The 21,650-nt window shown below is 34.2% G+C and overlaps 1 protein-coding gene across 1 annotated transcript; it reads left to right on the top strand.

Moving 5' to 3' along the window:
- The first annotated feature begins 691 nt into the window (after nt 1-691).
- Nucleotides 692-1,630, top strand: LOC130833345 (olfactory receptor 6C2-like). The gene has a single exon (XM_057702898.1). It carries the CDS (start codon nt 692-694, stop codon nt 1,628-1,630), a length of 939 nt encoding a protein of 312 aa, XP_057558881.1.
- Nucleotides 1,631-21,650: the final 20,020 nt, after the last annotated feature.

Here is a 21,650-nt window from a genome sequence, read left to right on the forward strand (position 1 = left end):
CACTCCTAGCTTTCTGGATCCTAGGAGATTTTTCTCTGCCTTGATAAGCTGCCCCATTTTGGGAGACTGGCTATCCTATATCCTGTGTAGATTTGCAATGTTTTGGAAGGGTTTTTCTCAGCTCTCTGCCCCACTCCTCATCCTTCTGTATTTGAAAGCTTGAAGTGTATTCAGAGGACATTTTCCTTATATTTGGGACAATATCTACTCCTTCTCCAAAGCTTTGATATAATGCCTGTAGCGTGAACTCGTGGGAAAGGGTTGCAAGTGAAAATTCACTCTAATTAGGGAACCCTGGAATTCCAATCTGTCACAAAAGCCCTTATGCAGCCACTAAAAGTTTATTAACATTTGGCTGGTTTCTTTTTTACTGTTAGCTATGGCAAATCCCTCCACTTTCATTACCTCTTCTATAGATGCAAACAGCTTAGGGTCATTCCTCCCCAATTAAGTCTGTATTACTTTAGTTTATTACATTTAGGTTTCTTTGGGTACTCAGATCTCTGAGAGGATTTTTTTTAACTGTGATTTTATTATTAATCTGGTTTATTTTGGTTGTAGAGGTGGAAGCAATAGTGTGACCCTCACATCCTAACAAGAGAGAATATTGCACTACTTGCCTTTGATATTCCTCTATTCATTTGAAATCTCTCTGAATTTTCCTTGAAAATAGTAAAGAAACTGGAGATCAATGATGAGAAACCAAACAATAACAACCTTCATTCTCCTCGGACTGACAGATGATCCTCAACTTCAAGTTCTAATTTTTATGTTTCTATTTCTCACTTACATGTTGAGTATAACTGGGAATCTGGCCATCATATCCCTCATTTTAGCGGATTCCCACCTTAAAACACCCATGTACTTTTTCCTACAGAATTTTGCCTTATTAGAAATTTCATTTACATCTGCTTGTATTCCTAGATATTTGTACAACATAGCAACAGGTGACAGGTCAATTACTTATAATATTTGTGTCATTCAAGTGTTTTTTATTGATGCACTTGGAGTAACAGAATTTTTTCTCTTGGCCATCATGTCTTATGATCGTTATGTAGCCATCTGCAAACCCCTACATTATGTAACCATCATGAACAACATCGTCTGCGGAAGACTCGTCCTCTGCTGCTGGACAGCTGGTGTGTTGATCATACTCCCACCACTTATCGTGATAGTAAATCTAGAATTCTGTGACTCAAATGTCATTGATTATTTTTTCTGTGATGCATCTCCTATCTTAAAGATTTCATGCTCAGACACATGGCTTTTAGAGCAGATGGTGATAACCTGTGCTGTATTGGCCTTCATCACAACACTTGTGTGTGTTGTTCTGTCCTATATATACATTATCAACACCATTCTAAGATTCCCCTCTGCCCAGCAAAGGAAAAGAGCCTTTTCTACCTGTTCTTCTCACATGATTGTGGTTTCCATCACCTATGGAAGCTGTATCTTCATCTATATCAAACCTTCAGCAAAGGAATCAGTCGCTATTAATAAGGGTGTGACAGTGCTAATGACATCCATTGCTCCAATGTTGAACCCATTCATTTACACTTTGAGAAACAAACAAGTGAGACAAGCCTTCAGAGATTCATTCAAAAGAATTGCATTACCCTCGAAGAAGTAAAAGTATGCTGAATCTAGGTATCAAATTTTCAAAAGATAAGAGGTTCATAAATATAAATTCTTTAAATTCAAAATCATTCCATCTTCTTCATCTGTGTTCTAATCCAGGTTAACTTCCTCAAAACATCCTTGAGACTTTAGCCCTATATCAGTTTATTCTCTACCCTTCTTATAAGTGAAACTCTATTGCACTAACATGCCTTATCAGAAAACATAACTATATGTTTATATGAAATATATTAATGACTTTACCTTCTATCCAACTTAACCAAAATTACAAAATACAACAAAATTTTTAAATGATGGAAAACAAATATAAAAAACAACAAACAAAAATTAGTGCCTAATTTATGAGAAATGTGTTTAGAACAAACTAACACTAACTCTACCACAAGGCAATTATATTCTGAATCTAAAAAGAAAAAATAAAAAGAAGACCCAGTACCACTACCTCAGGCATATACACATACTTGATATTTTAGGGACAGTTGGGCGGAACTAAGCCTTATCATAATCCTGCCACTAAGTCATAATGATTGAGGTTGGCCAAATATGCAACAAATGACCTGACCTCCCAGAGTATTTGGAGTATTTTCTCTATGCCTCTTCAGATCTACTTTCAATCCTTTTCCATTGTTTCCCATGCTCCAGGAGACTTATCTAAAGAATTTTATAGATTCCCTTGATCTCTGGCTTCAAGGAGCATTTAAGCAAACAAAGGACCTGACAAGAGATCAGAATTTAGGAAGAGTGTGAAGTCGACTATTTTTCCCATTTATTCCTTTGGAGTTGCCAGTGGTTGGCTGCATCCTTCTGCCAAAAGCTAGAACTCCTGCAGTACAGCTGCCCTGCAACTAGAGTCACTTCCTCCACATTCCAGTAACTACTCCCTTATCTTTTCCCTATAGACACAGGGGTATTAATGGCTTCCCATGTTGCTATTCCTGCACCACTACATCATCTTTTTCTGGTTTCCTTTAATATCAGAAACAATTTTGTAAATAGTCTTTCAAAAAATTAGCTGTATGCAAATGTCCTGTCTCTTTTCCCTTAGTACATTCTCTAATACACCATGTAATTGACAACACTTTCATAATTCTTCTTGATGTCTGAGTCCCTGTTATCAAATAATTTACATCTAGGTTTTAGGTTAATAAATGATTTGAGGCTCTGGAAAATTAATACACATCAATCCTTAGATCATCTTTATGACCACGAAGAACATTGAATATTCATTCAAACTTTTTCTTCAGTCATCCCTGGAATCTCCTCTTACAATATTGATTATTTCACATCAGAAAAAAAATAACAATTAAAATTACTTAATCTCTCTTCTTTCCCACAGAATTGGGAATTTAATGTTTTTGACCTCTCTCTAATGTTTTAATCCCTTTAAATGCAAATATGTATTAAATCTGAAAACTTAAACACTATCTTTATAGTCTATATAATAGTCTATACCCTAGACTATTTCTAGGGAAAAAACAAGTGGGGTAGTCTTACCCTCACTTATGAGTCCCAAAATCCTTGACACTAAAAGCCCATCACCATTCATAACAATATACCATGTTCTTGGTTCAAGAATTACTGTTAGATGTATTGATAGACCCATCTAATTAAGGTAAAGGATCAAAGACTTAGGAAAATTTCAGAAGACAAATTTGGCCAAGTCATAGTCTGTATTGTTATATCCACTATTTTAAGTCACTTACTCATCATTGAGAAAGAAAAATGTGATGACTTAATGACATATTTATGACCTCCCTCAGTGCCGTCACTCTAGCACTATAAAGCAACAACACAAATATTGTCTGACAAACTATAAATTATCATAATGGTCATTTTCCCAAATATATACTAAGCTACCAAATTTATAAAATATGAAAAAGAGATGAAATTTGATTTACTTGATAAATGTGGAAAAAATAAGGAAATATAACCAAATGTGAGATGAGCATTTCTATATTGAATACCATTGACAATTGCTTTAAAAATATAAAATATTTAGAGATAAATCTTACAAAATATGTGCAAGGTCACAGGAAATTGGCTTGTATTGAATGTTATTGTTGCATCTTCTTTCTCTAAGACACAGTCCTTGCTTCTACATTTTTCAGGATTTCTGCCAAGTTCATTACGCAGAAAATTCATTACGGATTTTTTTAATTGGATCAGCCAAGGTCCCTTTTGTTTATTCATTTCATTTTAGCATTGGCAAATAAAACAACTGCTAATGTCATTAATATAAAAACTTCTCAACTTATCCTATAGGAGTCAGAATATCAACATTTTCAAACCCAGAGAAAGATTCAGATATATTATTTGAAACCTTAGTTTTAAAGAGGTAAGTTTTTTGAAAGAAAAACCTAGCAATGTGTTTGAGAGGAAAATTTCAGAGATCAAAGGCATTCCAGAGTGCCTATAAGAGAAGGGCTGGTCCATGAGCAAGAATGGCCAGAAGGGCAAACACATGGCTCTGCTAACAAGGTCCACTCTTCCTGGTGGTCTGAAGGCAAATTATTATTAAACATGGAGTGAAAGCTATTACTGACTCTCAGAAGAGCAAGTATAACATTTGTGATTTCACTTACTTTTCAAGGGATTAGATCAGGATGTATTTAGTAGAACAAATTTGATTTACATTTATCAAGATTAGTGATGTATAGTTATCTGAAATATTGTAAAAAGAATTAAGTTTATATCATAGTTGTATTTTCTGTAGAAAACACAACATTTGAATATATAGCTTAGCGGAAATAGTCTATAATGGGTGTTATCTAAATGGTACTTGACTGTTATCTGATATGAACTCATCCTCTACTTCAAAGTGAAAGCAATGTATGTTAGTATGAAAAATAACCTCTAAACATAACTCATTAACTAAAAGTTAATGATATGTAGCCTCTACACTCTTAAAAATTAAAAAAAAAAAAAATCTCTGAAAGACCTGTAGGGAAAACAGAAATGTCAGTTACATTTTCATTTCAATGTTCTTCTCAAACTTTGTCTCTTAGTATTTTGGACAAGAAAAAAGCATTAAAGAATGGAAGAAAAGATAAATATTTTAGAACAAGGGATTCTGTTGAGTGGGGCCAAGGCTATGTTTGTTTGCACTAAGTGCTTATAAACTGAGGAAAAGGGATTGCCAGGAGACAAGGTGGACTGTAGAGATAATCCTTCAGTGCATTTGAATTTGATAGACTTAGTTACTCCCAGTGTGTGCCTACAGTCCCTGGGAATGTCATGGCTCCTCTCAGAAAGCCCCGGAACATTCTTCCTTCCCTATGTTGGTGACTGTATACTCTGGGGAGTTTACTAAGCACTAGACACATCTGGTAGCTGACCCTGCTCCCAATTCTAAAGGAAGGAAAGATTTTAAAGAAAGAAGGAAAAACTATTCACATTACAATCTAATCAGAGCCTTCAGGGAAAATTACTTTACATTCATTGATATAAGTAATCTCAAACCCTGTAGACACTGATTCATGATTTAAAATATTTGAGGGCTTTCCTGGTAGTGCAGTGGTTAAGAATCCACCTGCCAATGCAGGGGACACGGTTCAAGCCCTGGTCCAGGAAAACCCCACATGCCGTGAAACAACTAAGCCCGTGTGCCACAACTACTGAACCTGCACTCTAGAGCCTGTGAGACACAACTATTGAGCCCACATGCCACAACTACTGAAGCCTGCATGCCTAGAGCCTATGCTCTGCAGCAAGAGAAACCACTGCAAAGAGAAGCCTCAGGACCGCAATGAAGAGTAGCCCCCACTTGCCTCAACTACAGCAAGTTTGCACACAGCAATGAAAACCCAATGCAGCCAATAAATAAATAAATAAATAAATTTTCAAAAATAAAATAAAATATTTGAGATTGTAATTGGCACAAACTTAGAACACAAAGTCCTTAAACTCATATTAACACATTACTGAAAGATGAATTGAAGAAGTGTAAATGCCAACAATGAAGGAAAGTTGATATATTTGCTTAAGACAGAGAGAAGAATCCAAGTATCATTTTGTTCCTGGGTTGACTAAGGTATCAAATAAGCTGCGTAAATAGATCGAGGAGATATTTTAAGGTAAACAGCTTATGACAAATTATATATTCAATTGTATCAGTGTTGCATTTAATGCTTATATTTCTGTAACTGTTATTTATAATATGTAAGTATATTTGCAGGCCAATCTAAAAGCATATGTTCCAAATATTTGCTATCTCTGTTATGATATTTTACATCTTTTTTCCCTTTTTTACATATCAGACAAAATTTTTCTAGTTTATAAATTATCCATAAAATTAAAAAAGATAAGGAGTAAATGGGAGGTCTTAAAATTTCCAACGGCCTTAGAATGTACGAAAATAAATAAAAATTAGTTAACTCGTCATTTAAATTTTCGTTCTAGCAGCCTGGGGCAGATTTTATTGATACTTATTCTTCTCGCTGGGGATGCTATCATTACTGATTATTAATAGGGAGTTTTTTTTTAACATTTCAAGACACAGGAGATCCATTTGTAATGTTTGAACCTATATTATAAAAGACTTTCTAATCTCTCGACTTAATTATACATTCCAAATGTCAAATTGGTAGTATAATAGCCTCTCAGCCAAGGGAATTTCAAACATTAGATTTTCCTCCCAAGGAGATTGTTCCTAATATTTCTCACTTCGAAGAAATTTTTATTCCAAAAACAAAATAATAATGAAAAATTTGCCTAGACATGTAACGACAGAAAAGCCATAGGAGGTATTCTTGGCAGATAGAAAACACCATGTGAATTCCTGGGGCTGTGTATGAATGTGCTTAGGAAGAGTGACCATAGGTTCACATATAAGTCTCAACTGCACAGTCATCCTTAACAATTTCTTTAGTTTCACAGTGGACAGAAGCTATGGGTAACTTTTAAAAACATGAGAGCACCACCATTGGATACATTATACAGTAATTAAGAGAGATCATCAAAATTTCATATTATTTGTTGTCATGCAGCAGATCATGTGCTATATCTTCAAACTAAAGAGGACCTTAATTAATATCATTTTATTAGAGATCCCTAGATGTGTTATAAATGTGAAATATTTGAAAGATAAAATAAAAAGACATCAGTCAGTCACACTTCACAGTTAATTACTTTGCCAAAACTTTACTCTTACTATATAGGAAAGATGGGTTTTCCAAAGAATGACATTATTTGTAATTGCAATAGAAGAATTATCTTCCTTGAGCCTCTAATACTTTCTAAAGTGTGCAGGGCTGATCTTAATACCATAGTGAAGCATTTGGTTTCTATGAGCTGAATAGAATGGGATTCAAGGGAGACAAGCGGGTTCTTGAGGTGGATCCTCACTGCATCTTTATGGGATCCATTGAGGTTATTCCCTGTGTGACCCTACTACCTTTCAGCGTTCCAGCTCTCTAGAAGACCAAGAGCCTGGTTAATGACATTTCTCTGAGATAGTGGCCTAAATGTGAGAACTGAACACATGGGTACAATGTACCCACCCTGGTAAGAAGAGAATATTTTAATCAATGTATTGAATCTGTCCTTGTTTCAATGTAATTGGAGTTTCCCAGGAAAATCATTTTTATTCACTGATATAGGAAAAATAGCAAGCCTTAAAAACACTGAAAATATTTAATTGATTGCTTTTGTAATTAATTTGTGATAATAGAAAAAATATAGAGGAGCTATTGACTCAAACTTAGTATTGTAAAGTTGACCTATTAATTTATTATCTTACTGACAGATACTCAAGGAAGCAAAATGGTGATTCAAATATTCACTTACACAACAGATAAGGCAAGGAAGTGAAGCCAGTTATCTCTTTGGTAAGGAACATTAATCAGAGAATGTGGAAGTTTGGTGGTATGACTTAATTCAGTAGCCAGCACTCCACTTGGAAAAAAAAAAAAAACCTCACAAATAAATAAAACACAAATACAAGGGATGTAGACAAGAAATTTTTTAAGAAGAAAATTCAGTGATAGATCTATATCAAGAAGAAGTCCAATTGATATGAAGAAAGCTTCGCATGGAGAAAAATATTAATGTTGGCATTCAACTAATAATCATTTGTTCGGCATTGACCACATGCTTGGGTTGTATCCATTTTCTTCATTATCCCAGTAAGAAAACATATTTCCTAATCTCAACAGACATGTTGTCAGGGTAAGTACCATGATAGAAATAACCATTGTTTGGCAATGGTGCATATATGAGGGTTTGCACATCCAACACAGTCACCAGGTTTCAAAAGACATCCCCAAAGAGAAAATGCTCAGGCTAAAAATCAGAAAGAAATCAGCGTTCTCAAGGTGAATTCAAGAAATGTTAAAGAAAAACACAAAATGGAAAGAAAGGGAGGTACTATTGTTCCAGACAGGGGCTTACTATGAAGTTATTGTACAGTGCTTAGTATACAGTGTAAGTTCACCCACTATAACTGATTAACTTTATTAGAGAAATGCATGGCAGGAAGGAGATAGGGATACTGCATGTGTTCAATATGAGGTATGCATGACTGTATATGACTGAATTTCAGAAGAGAGATCACTACTGGACGCACAGAAGAATTACCATGTAGTATTGGTTCTCCTTGAAATTAAAGGACTTGATGCATATCCTCCCGAAGTGTATATACACTTTACACACAAAGTGACAAAAGTATTATTTTGTTATAGTAATTGAATATAACATAATAACTAATGAATGGATTTTGGAGATCCTCTATAGCAAGTCCATATTATTTACTATGTAATTGTGTTTTATCAAGGACCAAGCTGCAAGCAAAGATATGAACCTGTTAATGAAATCTAAGATTTTTCCTTCAAAATAAAGAAGACGGCATAGGAGTAAATGAAAATTTTAATATTGATGGCATCACAATGCAATGTCAATAAAGCCAATCCAGAATATAGACAAAAAATATTAAATTAATTTGGAAAAATGCAGTGGAGACGTAGAATCTATATATTATTGGATTGTGGCACAGTTAAACTGATCTATAAAAAGTTTTTCATTAAAAACTACAAAAATGATACTTACAAACTAGGTCCACCAGTATATCAACAGTGTTAATTACCAAATTAAAGAATAGATTTCATGAACCTGCTTGAGGTTACTTATTACTTATTACTAATGAACTTTGACACTCCTATATTCTAACAAAATAACTGATTTTCTCATAAAGATTGGACCAAAATCAGAAGTCAGATATGAAAAACCATACAGTAACCACATTCATTCTGCTGTGACTAACAGATGATCCACAACTTCAGGATTAGCTTTTAATTTTTCTGTTTTTTTACCTACTTATTTAATGTAACTGGGAACCTGACTATTATCTTACTTATGCTAGTGGATTCTCACCTTAAAACATCTTATTTACATCAGCTGGTACTCCTAGATACTTGATAACTTATCAACAGGTGGCAGGACTATTACCTACTGTGCTTGTGCCATTCAGGCATGTTTTTTACTGAACTTTTGGGAGTGACTGAATTTTTCCTTCTGGCCACCATGTCGTATGACCACTACGTGGCCATCTGCAAACCCCTGCTACATCGCCATCATGAGCACCAGAGTATGCAGCAGACTCATCGTCTGTTGTTGGATGGTTGGTTTGTTGATCATCCTCCCACCATTTAGCTTGAGCCAAAACATGGTAGGTTGTGCCCATCATTAACTACACCACTCAACTAATTTTTTTAAGCTCCTACCTCATGCAACACCCTGTTCTTGACAATGAGAATTATAACTGCGATAGGCAGGGTTCCTCCTTTAAGGCGTTTTCCAAAATAAGGTTGCAATTGATACTTTATATATCCTTCAAATTTAATTACTTTTGGGATAAAGTCCTAAAAGCTGCACTCTCAGGTTAAAGGATATGAAATTTTTCCTGTTCTTTATACATGCTGCTCAATTGTATTCTTAAAGGACAATATTAATTTATGCATGTGTATGTGAATGAAAGTGTTTATTATCTCACTGGAGCTTTACAAACATTGTATACCTGAATTTTTTTTGCTTTTTATTTTTTATTTTAATTTTAATTTGTATTTTATATTGGACCATAGTTGACTTACAATGTTGTGTTAGTGTCAGGTGTACAGCAAAGTGATTCAGTTATACATATGCGTATATCTATTCTTTTTCAAATTCTTTTCCCTTTTATGTTATTACAGAATATTGAGCAGAGTTCCCTGTGTTATACAGTAGATCCTTGTTAGTTATCTATTTTAAATATGGTATTGTGTATATGTCAGTCCCAAACTCCCAATTTATCCCTCCCCCCACACCTTTCCCCTTTGGTAACTCTGTTTGTTTTCCAAGTATGTGAGTCTGTTTCTGTTTTGTAAATAAGTTCATTTGTATCATTTTTAAAGATTCCACATATAAGCAATATCTTATATTTGTTTTTCTCTGTCTGACTTACTTCATTTAGTATGATAATCTCTAAGTCCATCCATGTTGCTGGCATTATTTCATTCTTTTAATGCTGTGTAATATTCTATTCTGTATATATACCACATCTTCTTTATCCATTCCTCTGTTATATGGACATTTAGGTTGCTCCCATGTGTTAGCTATTGTAAACAGTGCTGCAACAAATTTTGAGGTGCATGTATCCTTTTGAACCACGTTTTTCTCTAGATATATGCCCCAGAGTGGGATTGCTGGATGATATGTTAGCTCTATTTTTAGTTTCTTAAGGAACCTCCATACTGCTCTTCACAGTGGCTGTACCAATTTACATGCCCACCAATAGCGTAGGAGTGTTCCCTTTTCTCCATACCCTCTCCAGCATGTATTTCTTGTAGACTTTTTGATGATGGCCATTCTGACTGGTGTGAGGCAATCTCTCATTGCAGCTTTTTTTTTTTTTCTAAGCTCTTTATTGGAATATAATTGCTTTACACTTGTGTACCAGCTTTTGTGGTACACCAAAGTCAATCAGCTGTATTTATACATATATCCCCATATCCCCTCCCTCCTGCGACTCCCTCCCACCCTCCCTGTCCTGGCCCTCTAAGGCATCACCCATCATCAGATTGATCTCCCTTTGTTACACAGCAAATTCCCACTAGCTATCTATTTTACAGCTGGTAATGTAAATATGTCTATGCTGCTCTCACTTCAACCCAGCTTCCCCTTCGCCACTCGCCCCTCCAACCCCGTGTCCTCCAGTCCATTCTCTGCGTCTGCAACCTTATTCTTGCCCTGTCACTGGGTTCATCAGTACCTTTTTTTTTTTTAGATTCCATATATATGAGTTAGCATACAGTATTTGTTTTCCTCTTTCTGTCTTACTTCATTCTGTATGACAGACTCTAGGTCTATCCACCTCATTACATTATAGCTCCATTTCATTCCTTTTTATTTATGCGCTGAGGAACAAACAAGTGAAACAAGTCTTTAATGACTTAGTCAAAAGAATTATACTGCTCTCAGAAAACTAGGGGAGTGTTGAAATCAGGATCCCTAAACAATTTTCTTATGTCTATCCTATTTCGTCTCTTCCTGAACTAAATTAATCTTCCACTCTGTACTGACCCTGATCAAGTCACTCCTATCATCCCCTTATAAACTAACCTCTTTGGGAATTATAACCTTTAAGAAAAAAGTGAAAATAGTTGTTTCAGGAAATCTAAGCATAACGTCTCCCTCAACCTTGGCTTACCAACACTGAAAGGACTAGGAGATTTATCATAAGATGTTGGTGCAATAGAGCACATCAATTTTCCAGAACAAGACTGTTCAAATAAAAAGAGAAATAATAGTAAAAAGAAACAATACTTTTTCTAATTGCAACAAGAATAATACTTTAAACCTTCCAAATATATTTTAAAATAAGGAATAAGTATAAAGATTTAAGATAGCAAAAAAGCATTTTACTAATGAAGAAGCTTTAAAATTACACATATTTTATTGAATGGATCCACTCAGTTATAAAGGTTATTTTTTAATTGCCAAAATGTACATGGCGTAAGTTAAAATGAAGAGAGACATGCACCAGTAACTCCTGTTAAATAGTAAAAACTGCATTAAAATTATATAAAACAGATTGATACTGATCTACTAACAAATATTAAATGTTGAATGTAGATTATTTAAACTAAGAAAATAGGTGACAGAAAGACCAAGGAAACTAAGAAGGCTAGCAGAGTGGTAAATAAATAACCAGCAAGCCCAAATATACAGGAGACAGAGAAAAGAAAACAAAATAGTATATATCTGTGACTCATATCAATGAAATGAATTGCATTTTTGAAATGAAGCTTTAGTCATTTCAAGAGTTCAAAATATGTACCCAGTGATAGCCTTCAAGAAAGATCTGCATGTAATTACTTGTTAAATTCCTCACCAACTTCTACTTCTATAGTCCAACATATTAAAATTGCCTTTGATCCTTGTTCTTTTTTTTTTCAGACGATTTTTTTCAGAGCACTAGTCACATCATGGCCCATCTAGGCAGGAGTTTCCATTCATTTCAACTCCCCAACTCTCAGGGTCCTCCAGTTTATTTTTTTTCAATACCAGTAAGTCTTTATTGTATTTTCCCAAGGAAAAGAAGAGGAAAGGAAGTACCTGGCACAGCAAAACCAACTATCAGATAAACAGTGCCCAGATGGGGTCACCAAAGCCCAAGGGGGGTCAGTCTCCTGCAGTTCAGGAATGAGGAGAAGGGATGAGGGAAAGAACAGACAGGTACATGCTTTTCTACCCTTCCTGCCTCCCCATAAACTCGAGATTTCACACAAAGCTTTGGTTTCTAGCAGTAAACATGGAGTTACATTCGTCCATCTCCGATTAAACAATCTCGTGGCCACTTTGACATATGTTTCTTGTACCTGCGTAAAAGTTCCCGTGTGACTGGGATATACATTCATCTTTCCTTTTGTGGTCTCTCAATCCCACTTTGTACATGGAAATCCCCTTTATATCTTCTCTCTACTTTAGGATTAGAGATTAAAATAGGTTTTAATCCATCCAAAGATAGCAGTCTCTTTGACATGAATCACATCAAGGAATTGTCATGACTCAGGAGACTGAGAACAAGGGATGGAGAGTTCTTAGCTTCTTCAGGATTTTTGCACAAATCATTTAATCGCAGATACCCCACAGTTAAACATATAGATGTATGGGATATTTGGGGAGGCACGCAGGGGGAAAGAGGAGGGGGTAGGAATCCAGTTTTTAGGACAGAAAATCTTGTTCGAAATAGGAAATATGGTAAGAGAAACACCAAAGAAAGTGTGCTTCAAGACCCCCCACTTCAAGAAGAGAGGCCCCCAAGCTTATGTTTCATATCGTTTTACTTGGTACAGAACTTTTGTCAAAGAATTTTTTTTACATTTTTCCCAATATAGAAAGAAGTTTGCAAACAATGAAACCCCAAAAGAACATGGAGAAGACCAACACATTATATTTATACAAACTAGGCCACCTAGCAATCACCAAATCAGCTACTTGTGAAGTCCAATGAAGACCAGACAAATGCAATAACTAGAGAGGGGCAGCAATTAGGGGAGACAAGAACGCAGGCTCAGATACATATCACCCAATGCATTCTATTGCATTTGCCTCAGGCTCCTCCAGTTTAAATGAGACTTCCATAAGGAATCTTTTTCTGACCTTGTCTTATTCCTCCACGACCAACATGACCACCAAGCCTGGATTAGTCCTACTCATCCACACTTGTCATCACTTATCTGTTGCTCTCACAACTCTTACCAAACTACACTTCCGTGTTTGCTTGTCTTTATTCTACTCTAAATGGTAAATGCCTTTTTCATTGAATGCCATTTTCTATAATGTTTTATGCCTGGCACTTAGACAAATATTAGTTATATAACAAATAGTCTTCCAACATGATTTGATACTTCTGACTATCCAAAATGAGAATTTTTATGTGAAGATAAAAAGTACAAAAGTAACATGGGGGGGACTCGAGGGAGGGTGGGGGGGAGTCAAGGGAGGGAGGGAATACGGGGATATGTGTATAAAAACAGATGATTGAACTTGGTGTACCCCCCCAAAAATAAAAAAAAATAAAAATAAAAAAAATTTTTAAAAAGTACAAAAGTAACAGTTGACATTTATCTGTGAACAAAAGATACAGGCATGGCTAATAGTAACTATCCTGTTAAAATATTTATCTTTAAATTTCTGAATGAAATAGTCCTAATGAAAGCCAAAATTTATTGAAAATTTATAATTTAGCCTCTACAAGTTATATTTAACACTCATAATTTGCATGTGGAGATATCAAAGTTTGGAAAAGTGAACTACGCCTAGCAAGTGATAGAACTGGGATTCAAAACCATATTATTGAACATGAAAGTATCTCTTTATTTAAGTACATGCACCTTCTTCTCCAGAGACATCAAGACGATTTCAAGGAACATCCCAAGAAATACCAATCAATAATAAAATCGAGGAAGAGTTATATCATAAACACCATACAAAGATAAAAGTAAAATGTATGCAAACACATTTACATTATTAACACAATGTTAATGAGAAAAGATTATAATTGTATAATATACTATAAAAACTATAAGATTAAATTTTTTTAATCAGAATACTAATATACAGAGTTAAAGAACAAGTAGAAATAGAAAAGAAGTAAAAGCAAGAGAAGAGAAAATAGAAGAAATGGCTGGGTAGTCTGAGGTCTTCAGGCTCATTGAGAAAAGCCTGACTCCAAGTGGAGTTGTTTTTTGGTGGTGGTGGTGGTGGTGGTAGTAGTCTTCTGTTCTCCTAAGCCAGAGTCTCCTAATGTGAGCCCATTAAGATACTATAAAAGTCCATCCATTTTGTTGCAAATGGTAAGATTTTCTTTTTTATGACTGAGTAATATTTTGTTGTGTATGTATACAAAGGTTAGCCAAAAATTATCCATACTCCAGTTATATTAAAACTTCTATAAATTCTATAGCCAGAGTGTAGATAATTTTTGACTCACCCATGTACCACAATTTCTTTATCCATACACTTAGATTGTGTCTATATCTTGGCTATTGTGAATAATGCTGCAATGAACATGGGGTGCGTGTATCTTTTTACATTAGTGTTTTAGTTTTCTTCAGATAAATACCCAGAGGTGGAATTGCTGAGACATTTGGTAGTTCTCTTTTTAATATTCTTTAATTGAAATATGGTTGATTTACAATACTGTATTAGTTTCGGATGTACAGCATATCCAATAGTTTTGCAGATTATACTCCATTATAGGTGATTACAAGATAATGGCTACAATTCCTTGTGCTATACAGTATATCCATCCTTGTTGCTTACTATTTTTATACATAGTAGTTTGTATCTGTTAATCCCATACCTTTAATTTGTCCCTCCCCCATTCCCTCTCCCCTTTGACAACCACAAGTTTGTTTTCCATATCTGTGAGTCTGTTTCTGTTTTGCATACACATTCATTTTTCTGTAGATTCCAAATTTAAGTGATATCATACAGTGTTTGTCTTTTTCTGTCTGACATGTTTTATTAAGCATAATATTCTCTAGGTCCATCCATATTACTGCAAATGGCAAAAAAATTATATATTTATTGTATATATATACCACATTGTACATATTCCATATCTTAATCCAATCATCTGTTGATGGGCATTGGCTTGCTTCCATGTATTACCTACTGTAAATAGTTCTCCTTTGAACATTGGGGTGCATGCATCTTTTTTAATTAATGTTTTTATCTTTTCTAGACACATATGCAAGAGTGAGGAGTGGAATTGCTGGGTAATATGGTAACTCTATTTTTAGTCTTTTGAGAAACGTCCATACTCTTTTCCATACTGGCTGCACCAATTTACATTGTCACCAACAATGTACAAGGGTTCCTTTTCTCCACATCCTTGCCAACATTTGTTATTTGTAGACTTTTTGACTATTCTGACAGGTGTGAGGTGATGTCTCATTGTTTTAATTTGCATTTCTTTAATAATTAGCCATGTTGAGCATCTTTTCATGGGCTTGTTAGCCATCTGTATGTCTTCTTTGGAAAAAAGTCTATTCCGGTTTCTGCCTATTTTTTGATTTGGTTCTTTGGTTTGTTTTTTGATTTTTGGTGGTTCTTTTTTTTTTTAAGTTGTATAAGGTGTTTGTGTATTTTGGATGTTAATACATTGTCAGTCACATTATTTGTAAATATTTTCTCCCATTCAGTTGCTTGTCTTTTCATTTTGTTAATGGTTTCCTTTGCTGTGCAAATGCCTTTAAGTTTAATTAGGTCCCATTTGTTTATTTTTGCTTTTATTTTCTTTACTTTAGGAGACAAATCCAAAAAAAATATGTGATTTATGTCAAAGATATTCTGCCTGTGTTTTCTTCTAGAAGTTTTATTGTTTCCATTCTTACATAAAGATCTTTAAACTATTTTGAGTTTTTTTTTTTTATATGGAGTGAGGGAATGTTCTAATTTCATTGTTTTACATGTGGCTGTCCAGTTTTCCCAGCATCACTTGTTGTATAGTCTGAATATCACTTTGTAGTATAGTCTGAAGTCAGGAAGTGTTAAAATTCCAGCTTTGTTCTTTTTTGTCAAGATTGCTTTGGCAATTCAGGGTCTTTTTTGGTTCCATATAATTTTTAGGATTATTTGGTTGAGTTCTTTGAAAAAAGTTTATCCCTAGGTATTTTATTCTTTTTGAAGCAATTTTAAATGGGATTGTTTTTTTATATAGAAACAACTGAATTCTGTGTATTAATCTTATATCCTGCAACCTTGCTGAATTCATTTATTAGTTCTAATAGTTTTGTTCTCCATATAAAGCACCATGTCATCTGCAAACAATGATAGTTTCACTCTTCCTTTCCAATCTGGAGGCCTTAGTTTCTTTTTCTTGTCTGGTTGTTTTGGCCAGGACTTCCAATACTATATTAAATAGAAGTGGAGAGAATGGGCATCCTGGTTTCGTTCCTGAATTTAGGGGGAAGGTTTCCAGCTTTTCAGCATTGAATATGATGTTGGCAGTGGGTTTGTCATAAATGACCTTTATGATTTTGAGATATATTCCGTCTATACCCATTTTGATGGAAGTTTTTATCATGAATGGATGTTGAATTTTGTCAAATGCTTGATCTGCATCTATTGAAGTAATCATGTGATTTTTATCCTTTCTTTCGTTAATGTGGTATAATACATGTATTATATTAGTTAATTTGCAAATGTTTAACCATCCTTGTGACCTTGGAATAAATCCAAGTTGATCATGCTGTGCGGCCCTTTTTATATATTGTTGGATTCAGTTTGCTAATATTTTGTTGAAGATTTTTGCATCTATAGTCATCAAAGATACTGGCCTATGATTTTCTTTCTTTGTAGTGTCATTGAATTTAGTATCAGGGTAATGGTGGCCTCATAGAATGATTTTAGGAGTGTATCCTCTCCTTTAATTTTTTGGAATACAAGGGTGGTCAAAAATTATCCCCACTCCGGTTATATTAAAACCTCTATAAATTCTACAACCAGAATGCAGATAATTTTTGACTCACCCTCATAGTTTGAGAAGGATAGGTATTAGTTCTTAATGTGTTTGGTCAAATTCACCTGTGAAGCCATCTGATCCTGGACTTTTCTTTGCTAGGAGTTTGTTAAATTAAAAATCCCATTTCACTTCTCGGGATTGGTCCGTTCAAATTGTCTTTTTCTTTTTGATTCAGTGTTCGCAGACTGTACATTTCTAGAAATTTTTCTGTTTCTTTCAAGTTGTCCAATTTGTTGGCATATAACTGCTCATAGTATCCTCTTATGATTTTTTGTATCTTTTTAGTACGGTTATTATTTCTCTTCTTTTATTTCTTATTTTGTTTATTTGAGTCCTCTCTCTTTCTTCTTGGTGATCCTGGCTAAGGGTTTATCAGTTTTATTTATCCTAAAAAAACAAACAAACAAAAAAACCAGCTCTTGGTTTCATTGATTTTTTATCTCTATTTTATTTATTTCCTCTCTGGTCTTTATGCTTTAATTCCTTCTGCTGACTTTGGGCTTTATTTGTTCTTCTTTTTCTAATTATTAAGGTAGTAAGTTAGATTGCTTGAGATTTTTCTTGTTTCTTGAGGAAGAAGTGTATTTCCATGAAATTCCCTCTTAGAACTGCTTTTGCTGCATCCCACAGAGTTTGGAATGTTTCCTTTTTCATTTGTCTCAAGGTATTTTCTAATTTCCTCTGATTTCATCATTGACCCACTGGTTTTTTAGTACCATGTTTAGTCTCTGCATCTTTGTTCCTTTCCCATTTCTCTTTCTGTAGTTGATTTTTAACTTCAGATTTTCATGGTCAGAAAAAATGCTTGATATAATATCTATCAAAAATTTATTGACACTTGTTTTGAGGCCTAGTATGTGATCTATTCTCAAGAACATTCCATGTGGACTTGAAAAGATATGTACTCTGTTGTTTTTGGATGTAATATCCTCTAAGTATCTAAGTCCAACTGGTCTATTGTGTCATTTAAGACCAATGTTGCCTTATTGCTTTTCTGTCTGGATGATCTGTCCACTGATATTAGTGGGAAGTTAAAGTTCCATACTACTATTATATTATTGTCCATTTTTCCCTTTATGCCTATTAGTATTTGCTTAATATATTTAGCTGTTCCTGTATTGGGTGCAGCTATGTTAGTGAGTATAATATCCACTTCTTGTATTGATCCCTTTATCATTATTTAATGCCCCTTTTTGTCTTTTGTTATAGCCTTTGTTTTAAAGTCTAGTTTGACTTTAAAACAAAGTCATGAGCGATAGGAGTATTGCCATCCCCACTTTCTTGTCATTTCCGTTTGCATGAAATATCTTTTTCTATCCCTTCACTTTCAGTTTGTGTGTGTCATTAGTGCTGAAGGCACTTATAGGCAGCATATTGAAGGATCTTGGGGTTTTTTGTTTTGTTTTGTCTTTTGTCCAGTTAGCCACCCTATGTCTTCTGATTGGAGCATTTAGTCCTTTGACATTTAAAGTAATTATTTATAGGTATGTATTTATTGCCATTTTATTCCTTGTTTTCCAGGTATTCTTGGAATTCTTCTCTGTTCATTTCTTCTTCTTTTTGTTTCTCCTATTGTGGTTTGATAATTTTCTTTAATATTACAGTTGGGCTCCTTTTTTTCTGGTTTTTGTGTATCTATTGTAGGTTTTGACTTGTGGCTACCATGGGGTTCATGTATAATGACCCATAATTATACCTACTTGATTTAAACTGATAGGCATTTAAGTCACATTCTAAAAGATCTACATTTTTCTCCTCTTCTCTACATTTTGCATTTTTGATGTCATATTTTACCTCTTCATGCTTATCCCTTTACTGTTTGTTGTAGCTATAATTGCTTTTACAATTTTTTTCTTTTAATCTACATGCTGTCTTGTTTAAGTGATCTTCAACCCGTGCTATTTATTTGCCTTTCCTATTAGGATATTCCTTGCCTATGGATTCTTACTTCTTTTCCATTTAGATAAAACCCTTCAACACTTCTTTCAGGGCAGGTTTAGTTCTGCTGAATTCTTTTTTTTTTTTTTTTTTTCTTGTCTGAGAAATCTTTTATCTCTCCTTTGATTCTAAATGATAATCCTGCTAGAATATCCTAGTTTGCAGGTTTTTCCCTTTCAGCCCTTTGAGTATATCATGCCACTCCCTTATGGCCTACAAAGTTTCTGCAGAGGAATCAGCTGATAACCCTATGAGGATTGCCTTGTATATGACTCTTTGCTTTTCTCTTGGTGCCTTTAGAATTGTCTCTTTACCTTTAACCTTTGCCATATAAATTATGACCCAACTAAGGGAAAGATATTTAGTGTCATGGATTGGAAGAATTAATATTGTTGGATTTCCATGCTGCCCAAAACCATCCATATATTCAATTCAACCCCTATCAATATTTCAATAGATTTTTCACATAAATATTTTTAAAACCCTTAGGTTTTCATGTAACCACAAAAGACCTCAAATAGTCAAAGCAATCCTGAGAAAGAAGAAGGAAGCTGGCAGCATCACACTTCCTGATTTCAGACTATACTACAAAGCTATAATAATTAAAACAGTATGGTACAGGCATAAAAATTGACACGTACACCAATGGAATAGAATTAAGAGCCCAGAAATAAAATAACTTGCATATATAGTCAACTAATATTTGACAAGAGAGCCAAGATTGCTCAAAGGGGAAAAGATAGTCTCTTTAACAAATGGCATTGGGAAAACTGAATAACCACATGCAGGAGAATAAAATTGGATTTTTATGTTATACTACTTGCAAAAAATAACTTGAAATGGATTACAGAGTTAAACTTAAGACCTGAGACCATAAAACTTCTAGAAGAACACATAGGCAAAAAACACCTTGACATTGGTCTTGACAGCAATTTTCTGGATATGGCACTAAAAGAAATGGCAACAAAAGAAAAATTAAAAATTGAGACTACTTCAAACTAAAAACTACTGCACACCAAAATAAACAATCACCAAAATGAAAAGGCAGTCTACTAAATGGAAGAACTTATTTGCACATCATATATCTAAGAGGTTAATATCCAAAGTATGTAAAAAATTCATTTAACTCAATAGTAAAAAAAAGAAAAAAAATTTAAAAGTGGGTAGAGGAACTGAATAGACAGATACAAAGGAATATTATTCAGCCATAAAAAAGAATGAAATAATGCCATTTGCAATGACATGGATGGACCTAGAGATTGCCATTTGGAGTGAAGTAAGTCAGACAGGGAAAGACAAATATGATATGATACTGCTTATATGTGGAACCTAAAAAAATGATACAAATGAACTTATTTAGAAAACAGAAAGAGGGTCACAGATGTAGAAAACAAACTTATGGTTAACCAGAGGGAGGGAGGAGGGGTAAATTGGGAGATTGGGATGTTGACATATATACATTACTATATATAAAACAGATAACTAATAAGGACCTGCTGTATTGCACAGGGAACTCTCTCAGTACTCTCTAATGACCTATATGGGAAAAGAATCTAAAAAAGTTATATATATGTATATATACATAAGTGATTCACTTTGTTGTACAGCAGAAACTAACACAACATTGTGAATCAACTATACTCCAATAAAAACTAATTAAAAATTAAAATGAGGATTGCTATATGATCTAGCAATGCCAATCTGGGTGTATAACCAAAGAAAATGAAATCAGGATCTCAAAAAGATATCTGCACTCACATTATCATTGCAGTATTATTTACAGTAGCCAAGATATGGAAACAACCTAAGTGTCCATCTGTGAATAAATGGATAAAAGATGGAGAAATATACGTGTGTGTGTGTGTCTATGTATGTGTGTGTGTGTGAATATTATACAGCCATGACAGAGAAGGAAATCCTGCCATTTGTGACAATATAAATGGAACTTGAGGGTATTCTGCTAAGTGAGATAAGTTAGAGAAAGACAAATACTTTATGATATCACTTACATGTGGAATCCAAAAAAGCCAAACTCACAGAAACAGAGAATAGAATGGTGGTTAGCAGGGAGTTGGGAGAAATAAGCAGATGTTTGGTCAAAGAGTACAAACTTTCAGTTATAAGACAAATAAGTCCTGAGGATGTAATTATAGCATGGTAATTATAGTTAATAATACTGTATTATGTACTAGAAAGTTGCTAAGAGAGTATATCTTGAATGATCTCACCACAAAAAAAGAAATGTTAATTATGTGATGTGATGGAAGTATTAGCTAATGCTATGGTGGTAATCATTTTGCAATATATAATTGTATGAAAACAACAAACTGTGCAACTTAAATGTACACAATTTTATATGTCAATTATATTTCAATAAAGCTGGAAAAAAAACCTAAGACAGAATGAAGCAACTCACTACCACCTCCTGCCACCCTCCTCCTCTCCCCTTGGACATCAAAATTTGTTAGAGAAAAAGGATTAGAAAATCTTCTGTTTTGATTTTCTAAAATGTTATAAATGCTGATATTTCAAAGACAACATCTCATTCTTTTTCTGGCTGAGTAATCTCCCA

The sequence above is a fragment of the Hippopotamus amphibius genome, chromosome 12, assembly GCF_030028045.1.
Source record: "Hippopotamus amphibius kiboko isolate mHipAmp2 chromosome 12, mHipAmp2.hap2, whole genome shotgun sequence".
NCBI lineage: Eukaryota > Metazoa > Chordata > Mammalia > Artiodactyla > Hippopotamidae > Hippopotamus > Hippopotamus amphibius.